At 39.3% G+C, this 13,783-nt stretch overlaps 1 protein-coding gene and 1 long non-coding RNA gene across 2 annotated transcripts in view; one reads left to right on the top strand and one right to left on the bottom strand.

The window, feature by feature from the left end:
* Positions 1-564: 564 nt before the first annotated feature.
* LOC311060684 (eukaryotic peptide chain release factor GTP-binding subunit ERF3A-like) lies at positions 565-10,300 on the bottom strand. The gene is made up of 7 exons (XM_084078964.1): positions 10,243-10,300; positions 7,808-7,988; positions 5,420-5,574; positions 5,024-5,164; positions 4,190-4,283; positions 1,923-2,007; positions 565-732 (listed from the first exon to the last, which is right to left on the bottom strand). The coding sequence occupies exons 2-7, from the start codon at positions 7,844-7,846 to the stop codon at positions 701-703; spliced, it is 546 nt and encodes a 181-aa protein (XP_083935090.1). The 5' UTR covers positions 7,847-7,988; positions 10,243-10,300; the 3' UTR covers positions 565-700.
* Positions 739-13,783, top strand: part of LOC311060685 — a 30,428-nt gene continuing 17,383 nt past the window's right edge. The window contains exon 1 of the long non-coding RNA XR_014602301.1: positions 739-994. This is a non-coding gene — a long non-coding RNA (uncharacterized lncRNA). The remainder of the gene's footprint in view (positions 995-13,783) is intronic.

A 13,783-nucleotide genomic window follows, 5' to 3' on the forward strand; every position in this document is an offset into this window, starting at 1 on the left:
CAAAAAAATACTTTCTGGCCTTGACAGCCCATGCATCCAAACAGAAAAGTCATATCTGATTGCATTAAACAACATTAAACAATGTTAAACTCATTTTGCATGTTTCTTTGCCACTCGATGTGCCATTTACTTTAAGCATGCGCATATCCTCTATATAATCCACAGTTTACGTGTAAGGAGGGTAAGAGAATAAGAGATTGGTTGTTTCTTTTCCATAGCCATGACATAACCAAATCATACAGTACATGACATAACATTTAGAAAGTTGCAGTTAACAGAAGAAAAATATTAGCAAAAGCTCAAATGACTTACCATGATTTGTATTTCTTCAATGCAAGTGTGAATGTGGAGGACTGCATGGTAACCGGGGCATATGATCGATTTGTGTTCAATGATGACAATCTGAAATAAAAGGAGAATGTTAATGAATGAAGTGAATATGAACAGTGCAGGTCATACAACATACAGTACAGTGGTGACTGATCATGTGATCATGAGATCAGCCTTTCATTCCATCAAAACATTACAGCCGTTTTATATTCCTTTAAAATGGTGCACCTGTGCGTCAAAGGTGCGTCCAGTGTGACAGAGGTCCTCAGCGTTACAGAGGAGGAAGCCGGGCAGGATCTCCTCCTCCTCGATGCCCTTCAGCCTCAGCTTCAGGTTCTCCCCGGGAGTAGCGTCGTCCGTCTCCACGTCGTCACTCAGGATGCTCAGCACCTCCACCACGTGCTAGAAGACACACATAATGATGAGAAGAGAGACAACAGCAGCTTCTATCTGTAGATGTCCTCTCGATCAATATCAAACAGCCAAGGGTGTGAAAGACAATGACTGAATTGATGTCAAACAAGCATGTTAATCCCTGATGTGACCTTGTTTGCGATTGCACATTTTGGGCAGACAGAGTGGCTTATAATAGTGACATGGTCACTCACAGCCAAATACACAGCTGAGTGTTTTAAAAGGGTATTTCTGCCGTTACCACAAAAAGGTAGGAACGTAAGGAGGTTCATTACCTCCACCAACGTGGTCATGTTTTAATTCCTGTTTGATCATTTGTCTATCCTATAAACTCATTCCCTGCCAAGGATGTAATTAACGTTGTTTTTGTGGTTTTATAAAAGATTGCGCTGTTCTCTGTCAACCGAGTGCTCAGGTTCACTTTCCACTCACGTCATCTGAAGATTTCCGCCTGCGTCCATTTCCTGTTTAACTTTTTCATTAAAACACTTCTATCTCGAGTTGTAGTTTGTAGTTTTTTTCCTCTGGGCAAGCACACACATAGCGTGTGTATTTATAAACGATCGGACAAGCGATCATAATGAATATACATTTTCTGTGACCAGTTAAAAGGATAAAAAAAATAAGTCTGGCAGTGAAAGAGTTAACAGGCTATCACAAGCATTTATGAACGAATTTGCACAAAACTTGGTGGAAAGTTTAGTCCGGGGCCAAGGAAGAACTGATTAACCACCAATTGGACGAAAGGGAGTGAGACACTGGGTGTGGCCTGTGACAAAAATGTACATAATTTCTGAACAGATTAACACCACCACAATAGTTAGAAAAAAGGTTTATTATGGGCTCAGGAAAAATGGATTAACTGGACACTCGCTGTGTCCAGTTAATCGCTGTTATCATCCAGCGGCCACCGAGTGTGTGAACTCCATGTGTAGGCTAATGCATCATGAAGTTGTATCGGCCAAAAGAAACACTGCAACACCTTATATAGACAAACTCTGCTGAGCAGATTTTTTACATTATATTTTAGGGATTATTTGATGCTCTCTAATAAAGACGGGCCACAATGCGGCCAAATAATAATAATTATGAATAATAATATACCATCTATCATTTTAGCCATACATTTACAGTCCTTCTATGAGCTATAGTGCTATTGGTTTACAGGAAACTCTTACCCTGTTTGGCATCATCATCAGCTGCTGGGCTTTGCTGATTCATCCCGACTCCAGTTTCCCCAACACAACTGTACCCATGTATGTCCTGCGCGCGCGCACACACACACACACACACACACACACACACACACACACACACACACACACACACACACACACACACGTCAATGTAGAACCAAAGCGATCTCATATTTATGTCTGTCTATATACACTGGATATACATTTCAGAAAATCGACTTTGAATGAGCCAATGCAGTGTGTCAAAGTACCATACAAATTCCCTTTACAATGACTTTGAAGTCTCTTACAGTCTCTTACCGAAGCATAGTAAAATAGGTTCACTAAAATAGTTATGCCACTTCTGTGGTAATAAGCAACAACGTGCCCAGTAGATCAACATAACATTCCTACATCACCATGACAACCTGCTGCACTGTGGAGGGCAGTTTAACAGTGTACTGAATGAGTGACCTTGGCAGCCTGTTAACTCAAACATAGTCACTCACAGTATAACTATTCTCTCAGGCTTATGGCAAATAGTTGGTTGTTGTTTTGTTTGGTGGTTGTTCATTGTTTTTGATGTAAAGCGTCCTTGGGTTTATGAAAGGCGCTATATAAATTCAAGCTGTTATCATTATTAATATCAAGTCAAGATACCAAGGGATTATTTGTTTTTTAGCAAAAAAAAGAAAATCCTTCAAATCTCTATGTGATCGATCATCGATCGAGGACATCTTAGCAGGCTTGAACGAGATCAGCATCTCCTCACTCAAGAGTAATCATTGCTAATCACAACCATAGAGATCTTTAATATACTTTAACTCTGCAGTCACAACACTGTGGTTGCAGAGCTATGAATGAACTGCATGAATGAATGAACCTCCAGCTACAACTGCAATGTAACAAACTGTACCAACTGCTGACAGGGGGAGGTTGAAGGATAAGAAATGGCACAACACAAAGTTCTGCCTGGTGGCTTGCACAGTCACCACACTACAAAAACACAAAACACTGCATGTTATTGTTTTTCTGTTGTTCTGAACAGGACTTTTTCCTCAAAATGTTATATTTCTTTATGAGTATACCGACTCCTTTAGTAGTCTCATCAAGACCCTTTCACCGGAACCCCTTGTATAATCAGAAGAGGAGAGAGGAAAATAAATAGAAAATCTCCCTAAAACTTGAGGTTACACTTTTTTTCTACAAAGGGCAATAACCAATTAGAACATAGAACTTACATACAAGTTAGAACTTGCTACCTTACCTAAAACAGCAATACATTTGACACATCACACAGACACAAAGTCATCTACCTCCTGAATATTAAGTGACGACAACCGATGTCTGTTTTCTCGTGTAAGGTGACAGTCTGTCTTTAATGCACTCTCTGCAATGTCCTGCTGCTCTAAGATGCGTCCTATAGTTCCATGTACTTTGTGCTGTAGTCCTGCTCCTGCATCAAGTCAAATGTTGAATTCTTCAGTAGCTCCACGTGCCAAAGCAATGTCATGCTTTTGTCTGTAATTGTAATGCATTATACTGTAACGTCATGGACTCTGCAGAACAGAATTCCTTGTTTTATACTGTAGGTAGCTGTCTGCAAAACCATTACAAATAGCATAAATATGTCATTTTTTCAATTACTTGTGTATCACTGTAAGAGACATGAGAAAAGAGGAGGAGGAGAGAGCGAGGGGGGGAAATGGTGTAAAAGAGAGATGAGAGAGATGGGCAGAGGAATAATGTGGCGATAAATGAGGAAGCTCTAAAAAATATCTGTGTTGTGCTCCTTCCAAATCAATGCCTACGTACTACATCTGTGCCAAGAAACTAAATGATCCTAGAGAGGAAACTAGGTGCTGTGTTTCAGTTTGTGTGTGTGTGTGTGTGTGTGAGTGTGTGCGTGCGCGTGTGCGTGTGTGTGCGTGTGTGTGTGTGTGTGTGTGTGTGCACGCGTGCGTTCGTGTGTGGATGCATGCATCTTAGAAGGGTACCCAAGGCCTCAACACTGCATTATCTTTAGATGACGCAAAGCAAGACTGAAAAGATGCACATTTAGAAAATGCAAAACAGTTGAAAATAAATCTGAATAAAAATAACCATTTGCTTCAAGTTTCATGCCTACTATAAATCTAAGGACACAATACACCCACCCTGACTTCCCTAGAAATTGTCCTGGTCTCAAACCCTGCCTCAGCTCATTTAAAAAGATTTCCTCTTTTCCTTTCTCCATACCTTCCAGTGTCCCCCTGCCTTTGACTGCTTACCTTGTATTTGTCTACAATAGGTAGTCGGATTGGGCCATCATTGGATCTGCAGAAGCTTGGCAAACTGTCCAGGTGGGGGATGAAGGGCAAGCCCCTGAAAGAGAAACCGAATTTGATCAAAGTCCAGTTAACACTGGCAGTGTGAAAAGTGCTTTTCCATTGGTCCAACTGTTGAAGTCCCACCCCAACTATAGAGACAGAGTTCAACTGAGCTAATAGAGCACACCTGCTGGATTCAGAGGAGAAATCTTATTTTGACAGAAGCACTTGTCAACCAGTAGTGGTCCTACTCTACAACAGGATCTAAACATCTCAATAGAAGATTAAATTGGTCAACATATCATTTTATTCCACTACATAATTTACATTATTTAACGAATACATTTTAAACAACACACAAATACGTTTTAACCATCTACTACAACAGAATTTTAAAAAGATTATCTGTTACAGACGCTATTTTTTGTTACAGTCCAATACTACATCTTGAAACTATTTTGTTTCTTGACTGATATTCTTCAATAAGAAAATAGTTGAAGGTAACGAGAAAGAGCAGTAATATACAGTAGATGTAATTGAGATATTCTTTGGTACATTTTTTGCATTATTATTTGTTATGTCAAACAATGTTTTACTTGTTAAACTGGTTTTATTAACTGACCCTGTTTTCTGCAGAACTTTTCTGTCTGCCAAAACTGGAATCTCTCCAAACATGGGACTCTGCATGAAGCTCCATGCATGGATATCACTACTAGTGAGTAATACAGACCACACTGTATCATATTATTCTTTTAAGTTGAACTGCAACTCAATTTCCCACAGCTCGTTACTTACGTGTACCAGGGGCATTCTGTCACAGGATCTTTGAGGTTGGCCCCTGTGAGTCCAGAACAAGGCATGAAGTAGATGTCCTTTTTGGGGTTGAAACCCACTTTTTTAAGAAACTGCACCAGTTTCTCTTTACACTCCTCATATCTGCGGGTGGAGATGAAAAGATGTTTTAATCTTTATTGGATTTTTAATAGCATCAGTTACCTGAGCCCTTTGTCCCCAATCCCTGTCTTTGTATGTTTATTTTTATATGAACATTTCTACTATTTGTGTTCACGTTTTGTACAGTACACACATAAGGTATGTATTTTTCTATGTATTTATTGTGCAGTACATGCATATGTTTTTGTATGAGATGTGTTGTACAGGTAAAGTGTGACTTGTATGTGCAGTGTTCACCTTTCCAGGCTCCAGTTGACAGTGGGGTCATCCATCTTGTTGACCAGGACAATGAGGTGTTTGACTCCAGCTGTCTTGGCCAGCATGGCGTGCTCCCGGGTCTGGCCGCCTTTCTCAAAGCCTGTCTCAAATTCCCCCTTTCTGGCTGAGATCACCTGACAAGAACCAAGAAAAGACAGGACATATATTTATCATATGTGATCATTCATGACTGGTCTCTTGGTATGTTGCGACCTATAAAACTAAGATCTTATTAACAGCATACATAAATAAATTAAACAGACAACGGTACTAATCTGCAACACTATCTAGAAGCCATGATTTGACCTTTTTCCTAAACAAGTTATGACTATTGATGCTCTTTACGGACAGTGGTAGCATGTTTCTAATTAACTGTTCCACTGTATCTAAAGGCATTTACCCAAATTTGTCCTGCACTTGGGCGGGTACAGATATGCAATGCTGGCTCTGGTATTAGGGCAAACACATCACCACTTCTACGAAAGAAATCGAGAACATACTCAGGGGCCCTGTCTGTGAGTGTATATGTTATGGATCATATTGGGCTGGAGTTGGACAAACCTAGCTTTCAGGGGGAGCCAGGCCAGCTGTGCCCTCTAGAGGCTACAGCTGGCCTAAGTCGTACATAAGTTTGTTTTGGGAAACCTGCAGATTCTCCTTTAAGACTTTGGTCAGACCACCATACCAAGAACAGATTGCATAGTCAAAGCAACAAAGAACAAGGGGCTAAAAGACGAAGGCTAACAGAGTCTAAAAAGGGAGCTTTTCTTGCCAGAAATGTTCTTCTACCGTTCCCCCAACTCATGGTCTTGAGAGCCATCGATTCACCACTCAGCCCAGTGTCCAGTTAACATCCTAGATAGCTGGTTGAGGTTTTAGCAGCGAAAGTGTGGACCCCCGAGGTCAATGCATGGTGAAACCAATTTATGCAGCTTAGGTTGGGACCCAAATATAATATATTCGGTTTTGTGGAGAGAAAATGTGTCATTCCCTTTTAATGTTTGTATAATTTATAGCCAACCCTATTTGTTTATTTTTTATTTCAGAGCCGCAAAGTGGTATAGAACTGTACAGACTTCACAGCCATGGTATATGATAATATACCTCACCTGTCAACGAATGAAATTATATGATTTGAGACGCTGTTTTATCATCAATTTTAAAGTGGCATTATCATCTTCTGTAGTATGATTTTATGATGCTATTTAGAGTTGCCGTTTTTGCAATTACGTGTGTAGTTTGGTGCTAAATTAAAGGTAGTGTAAGTGATTTACTTTGGTTAAAATAAGTGTTAAATAGCTCTATATTCTGATAGTACTCATTGCTATAGTGTTTGTTCAATAAAAGGAGTCTCCCAAACAGAAAATGCATTTTCAGTGCTCTCTCCTGATTGGCTTAAATTTTGTCACCTACCTGAAAATGTACTATATTCTGTTTACTAAGGAGCTGGAGAGACCCCTGTGACTGAACTAACACTCTGTAGCAATGATTACTGATCCGAATATAGTACTTTAACCTTTTTAACAAAAAATATATATCACTTATCACTTACCCTACCTTTAAGTATTAAAAACAAACAGCAGTACATGTCAGCTGTAAGCTGCCGTTACAGTGTTCTCTTTTGTTTTGTTCCCTACACAAAAGCAGTCACTGCCAACATTTCAGGGGCCGCCGCTTGCATTGAACCTGCAACTGTCAGGACATTCAGCAAAGAGTGTTGAATGGCTGAATGCCACAAGAGTTCCGGGAATATTAAAGGCAGAAACTTTCAATAGGAATTAACAGGAATTAACAGGAAATAATAGAAATGAAATGAAAACATATTCGCAGTGCAGATAGAAAAAGTCCAGTAATTAATCCATTCATTAGCCCCACAATATCCATTCATTTCTCAAATACATACAATGTGAAATGTGCTTTGACGGGTGTGTGTGTGTGTGTGTGTGTGTGTGTGTGTGTGTGTGTGTGTGTGTGTGTGTGTGTGTGTGTGTGTGTGTGTGTGTGTGTGTGTGTGTACATGATTAACTGTGTATAATCAAATAATTCACATTTAGCTTCACAATTAATTACGGGTATGTCATTGACACATTTTATTTCACTTATTTTTTATGTCTGCTATGACTGACACTGGGTTTTGCTAAAGTGGTCAAATGTATTGGCTAAATTAAAGTAAAATCTACACTAAATATTTGCACTCAATTGTTATCATCCAATTAACTTTATATCAGTGATGAACTAGACAAGAAATATAAAACAGAATTTCCTATATTTTTCTCTTAAATGTTCATGTCATGTTTATCTATGGTGAAACATATGGAACAGATGGCAGAAATGGGATCCCTACAATTGAGTGCCTGCGTTTCTCACCAGGACAGCCAAGTCTGCTTGAGATGCTCCACCAATCATGTTAGGGACGAAGCTCTTGTGCCCCGGGGCATCCAGGATGGTGAAATGCTTTTTCTCAGTCTCAAAGTAGGCTCTGCCGACCTCCACCGTCTTTCCCTTGTCTCTCTCCTCCTGGTTGGTGTCCAGGGCCCATGACAGGTACCTGTGGAGTACACACATGCCAGCCATGTTGGTTTACTTAACATCCAGTCATTGCTTGCTCCTAAAATGTTGGTCCAATGGGTTTCTACTGCAGTTCCTACTTGGTTCTCAACTCTGGTATGCTGTACCCAACCTACAGTATTACGAAACTACTTTAATGTCATGTTTCACTATAATTTGTCTTGCGACTAGGGGTGTGCCGATACATCGTCCCGCGATATATCGCGATACGTTTTCGCGACGATATGTATCGTTTTGGGAAAAAAAAATATCGTTTTTGAAAAAAAAAAAAAATTTTTTTTTTTTTTTTTTTTTTTTTACACAATCATAATAATCAGGCATGCAAACGGCCCCGAAGTGAAAAGAGTGACAACATGTTTTTTTTTTTCGGGTCAGGTGTCATACTATTTGGATTCAAAACGGCTATTGTAGCTGAAAAGCTACAAGTTTGCATGTCTGAATAATGCAAAAACAGAATTATTTGTTTGCATTTTCTTTTTTTCTCCTCCATATATTTTCATAATAAAAAAAGTGCGTATCGTATCGTATCGAAATCGTATCGAAGTTGTGAGCCGAATATCGTATCGTATCGTTTCGTGAAATTAGTGTATCGGCACACCCCTACTTGCGACACATCAGCCTTGTACAACACAAACAAAAACAAATTAATTACATACATACATAACACCATGAAGACAAGAGCAATGATGTCCACTGTTCTGCTTACCCCTGGCCAGATTCTAAATTTAGCCTCAAAATTGACTGATGAACAAAGGACTTCTGTAGTCTGACCTTATTGAATTTTGCTTTTGAAGGTAGCAACCTATATTCCCCATTTCAAACATGGCTAGTGTTTGAAGTGATATTCCTTGCTTTGAACAAATGTTCAGTTGTTGCAACGGTTGTGACTTTAAGGCAACAAATAAACATCCATACCAGGTGGTACTACAGTACTGAAGAACACTCATAATCACAGGAGTGAAAAACATGAGAAGAATCCGTCTACTTGCACCAAAAGATCTTAGACGGCGAAGAAAGCAAATAAGTACCTTGTTTTCCTATCCACAGCTTCAATGTGATCTTTACATGACAGCAGATGGTCTATTACTACTCCTAGGTGTATGAGCATACCTGATTGATTTGTTCACCATGAATAGTAATAGGGGAACTGTGGATCTCTGATGGTGCAACGAAAATTATCTCTTCTGTCTTTTTTGTATTTATGACGAAGAGAGTGTTGTTATCGCTCTAGTCAACCACCCTATTTACTCTGTGTTAGTGCAGTCCAGGATCACTGGACTTATTGCTAGTGTTCTATTCTACTGCAGTTCACTGTGTTCACCTGGGGTTCCAAGTCTGAGGGTACTTACTTAACTACTTACTTAATCCTCTTTGTTCCCTGTATAACATAAGGTTGTGAAGTCTGAGAGTGGCCAACATCTTGTAGTAGCGTATACAGTTTTCCTCACTATTGCCAGCAAAACTTTCTGTCACCTATGATTAAATCTGGGACCACTTATTTTGTGTCCACACGCCTACATACATTGTAGGTGTGTCATTAACAAAGCAAAGCAAAGTTTGTTGTTTACCCAGGGTGTCGGACTAAGCACGAAGCTTGTTTCCAGCCGGACCCTGCATGGAAGCCTTGCTCAAGGGCTATTCAGCGGTGATTCATGATTGATGTGATGAATTGGGGAATCGAACTAGGGACCTTCCGGTATCAAGGCCGCCCCTCTAACCACTAGGCCACCGCTGCACGTATTTCTGTTTCTGCACGAATATAAAAAGTGAATTGGTCAACTTTAAAAAATGAATACTAACCTAAGAAATGTTAAGAGTAATTCAACCCAAGGATATGTCAATAACAACACCTATGCCATCACATTATATACTTTATTGAAACACCAAATGTTGTGATCAGACCGAATGACAGAGGGTTGGCTTCCCAACTTTCTTGACAATCGTGAGGGGAAAAAAAGAAAATGCTACAAAATCAAAGCACAATTATATCAGCTTAATTTGCATTTGGAACTAGAGTTGACAAAAATGTGAGTACTTTTTCCACCACTGAGAGCTGCTCGTGGCAACAGCGCTCTGCAAGCTAACCGGCTAAGGCTAACATTATCTATGTCTAGGCACTGCAGACAGTGGATACTAACATCTGTCACTATCTAGTAACGACTATAAGATCAGCTACTATTAAACGGGTACTATTTCGGCTGTAATCTAAAAAGTGATCGTTTAATATATATTACCTGTGTTCTGTCCAACACGAGCTCCGCTGCTTTATCAGCCATACTGTCTATTTCGCGTGTAAGGAAGGAGCGCATGTGCATTGCAGATTGTGCACTACCCAGGAGTGTTGCCACATGTTGTGACAGAAATAAGCAACCAGGTCTAAGAAAACAAGCCCAAAAGAAGCAACTTAGTAATGTGGCTATTCGAAAATAGCCGATCTACAAGCTCACAACAAATAACAAATCACAAATAATCTTTTAATTAGCAATATTTTAAAAACATTTTAACAACACAAATCTTGGGCGTCCCTGGCATAATTTTTTTTCAGATGGGGGTCCGCAGAGACAAATACATTGATTTGGGGGTCCTCCTGGACTTGAAAATGTTTCAGAACAGAATCACTGGTTTACACAACATTAGTAAACGAGCCCAAATAAGTAACTACACTTTAGAAACAAGCCCCAAAAAACGCAACCCGCAACTACCAATATTTACAAGCAACTTTACAGAAAAATAAGGCCAAAGTCGCTTATAATAAGCCGACATGGCAACGCTGGTACCACGTGTTCTTCTGGTTTTACATCCGTTGTTGTTGGCATCCAGCTTGGTGCATCACCGCCACCTTCTGCTCCGGAGTGTGAATCAGCCAAAATATCTCAAATACAGTCACACATACCATGGCCTGCCCTGAACTAACTATCCAAGCCATCCATCCATCTATCCATCTATCAATCCATCTATGAAATTAAACACTCCTATATCCCTTAAGAAATCTAACAGTACTCTAACCCACTTCCCAAAGAGTGGCTCTCTTATGTTGTTATGCTCATCTGGAAAACGGAATTGTAATAATATAATTCATAAATACATAAATAAATGGGATGATAAAAAATACAATTTTATAATCCCACTCCTCCCCTCTAGGTTACTGCAGCAGAGGTGACACAGGTATACCACACGGTTACACAACCTCAGCTACAACAGTGCTGACTGTGCACACAAGCTCAATCAAAAGATTCTACATGATTCCAAAATAGTGAAGATTCTATTAGTCTTTTTCAAGTAATACAAATTCTATTGTCTTTTTGTCCAATGTATGTTTAAGTTCATAAAGTTAACGTAAGTATAACTAAATGCATTTGAAATTAAATAAAAAGTTACTTTTCAGGATTCCAATAAAAAAATAGCAAAAGAAAATCAGGATTCCAATGAAAAAATAGCAAAAATAGCAGATCTACAAGCTCAAAATGCTCGACGTTTTTAGCTTGTAGATCGGCTATTTTTGCTACTTTTGTGTGGCATATGGCAAAGTAGGGGCATTAATTTACGAAAAAAGGAAATGAAGTAAAGAGAGACAGTATGCAATGTGTCCCTCTGAAGTGAGTGTGGAAACATAGTGGCCCTCTCCATCATCAAAGTTGCCCAGCCCTGCACTAGATCTCACAATTATCTCACAATCTCATGTCTGTTGCAATTTAATGGACCTTTTTCACATGACACATGTTGATGGTTAATGCAGGTGAAGGCAATAATGTTAATTGCCAGTAAGGATTTAAGGAGAAGTATATAGTGACAGTTTATAATGTTCTCACACAACAATAACTGACTCATTGAGCCTAAAAGTCAAAGTTTTTGTTTACAATCAGTTATTTCAAATAATTGATTGTAAACAAAAACTTTCAGATAATGTGGTTTACAAATAATGTATTTGTGAACCACATCCAGCAGTTAACTCCATGTTCCAAGATCCTCGCTTCTCTCTCTCACACGCACACAATAGCATGTATTGTGACAGCACCTGGACAACTGTTTTTATGTTTCTTTTCTTATCTAACGTACCATGCACCAGTCACTGCAGTCAACGGATTCCTCAGACTTTTCATGTCATCAAGAGACTTCATTTTCTTCCCTCCAAGCCAACGAGAAGACACGAAACTGATTTCAGGTAGGCCTTATTAATTCAGCACATTTTGTTATTAATCTGCTATGAACAATATGGACATTTCCATAGGTATATATATATATATAATATATATATTGTATACGTTCAGGATAGGAGGCCTATATGGTTTATTTTCAACCATTGCTTTTTAGCCTAATAGACTACAGCCGTTTCTTTGGTCCGGTCCATCAAAGTGTCTCTTGACAGGTCACTATTATTATTCATGTGATATTTGGTGTAATTGCTTGTGTGGTTGAGCACTGTATCCACTTTGTCATGAAAGGATCTGCTAAGGATCTAAAAGGACACTTTGTCTGCTCTTAGGAATATGGGGTTTAAAATGAACTATACTGTACAAACATTTGACAAAATTCTGTTCGTGCAAGGGACAAACGTCCCATGCATCTTCAGGACTGTCTTCTAGGCCTATAGTCACCATCACCAACATGTCCGTACACGGAACATGTTGTCCGTGGCAAGACTTGTCCATGTCCCTGGCAATGTTTTGATTTGAGAAAGAAATTATGAAAAATATATAAATTGATTTCATTATAATGTAAATAAAAATATGTCTTCTCTAAGTATTCACAATCTGAGATTTCCTGAATGTGCATGAAGTAATATGGTAAAGTGTCGGGATGACATTAAATTCTAGTAATTAATTATCCCGCACCGACATCACAGTACCTGTCAATTGTGCCCCATACCGTAACCTGCTGGTAACCGGAAGACTCGCCCCAAAACACGCTCACCCCCATTGTTCCGCGGACCAGCGGTTCTTATTCTGATTGATTGATTGATTGATGTAGCCTACTTTATTTAGTAAGACATGAGAACAGTACATGACAGTACATAACAGTACATGGAAGTACAAATTCACAATACAAGGTCTACTAAACTGGAAAGCTCATTAAGCACTAAGCTTGTTTAAGATGAGATCCCCATGCACACAAATTATAATGATTCTTGTATTTGTTTTACTGAGGATAAGGTTAGGAATAAGTTATGGTTAGGCATAGTTTAACCGGGGTTACGTTTACGAATAAGGTTAGGGTTAGGCATCGTTTACTGAGGTTAAGTTTAGGAATACCAGGTGTATACCTGCGGGTTTGCCCCGGGGCGATTGTGTTTTGGGGCGAGCGTTTTGTTAGTCACTGTCCCCTACGCAGAGAGAGAGAGAGAGAGAGAGAGAGAGGTGGGGCGGCAGACAGCTAACTTTACTTGGTCAGTTTTTTACTTTGCGTCATTAGCCGTGCATTATTGTTTACATGCACTGCATTTAATTGCTGTTATTTACATCATAACGTTGACCATGTGGTCCTTAATACAAATACAACAAATAACCTAAAAAAAATCAAAAGTAATCAACAAACTATAATAAAAACTGGTCAAACATTGGCCAAATTGTCAAATAATATAAGAAAGAGGCAAACATTATGATACATATTTTCACTATATTTAAGTGTGGAACCTTACCGAGACAAATCTAAATGCAATGCCTCAACTCCTACAATTCCAAGTGCTTGTCAGGGTGGGGGGGTCCCTGAGTTCAAATATGATTATTGTTGGGGGTCGCAGCCTGAAAAGGTTGAGAACCACTGAGAGATAGAACACAG

This window comes from Gymnoscopelus microlampas (assembly GCF_963454915.1).
Source record: "Gymnoscopelus microlampas genome assembly, chromosome: 14".
Taxonomy (NCBI): Eukaryota; Metazoa; Chordata; class Actinopteri; order Myctophiformes; family Myctophidae; genus Gymnoscopelus; species Gymnoscopelus microlampas.

Excerpts from the sequence above, each read along its gene's own strand:
- LOC311060684 (XM_084078964.1), bottom strand. The coding sequence starts at position 7,846 with ATGATTGGTGGAGCATCTCAAGCAGACTTGGCTGTCCTG. Across the intron at positions 5,575-7,807 it reads AAGCAGACTTGGCTGTCCTG|GTGATCTCAGCCAGAAAGGG; the intron begins GTGAGAAACGCA and ends GGTTCTTGTCAG. Across the intron at positions 2,008-4,189 it reads CTATTGTAGACAAATACAAG|GACATACATGGGTACAGTTG; the intron begins GTAAGCAGTCAA and ends GCGCGCGCGCAG.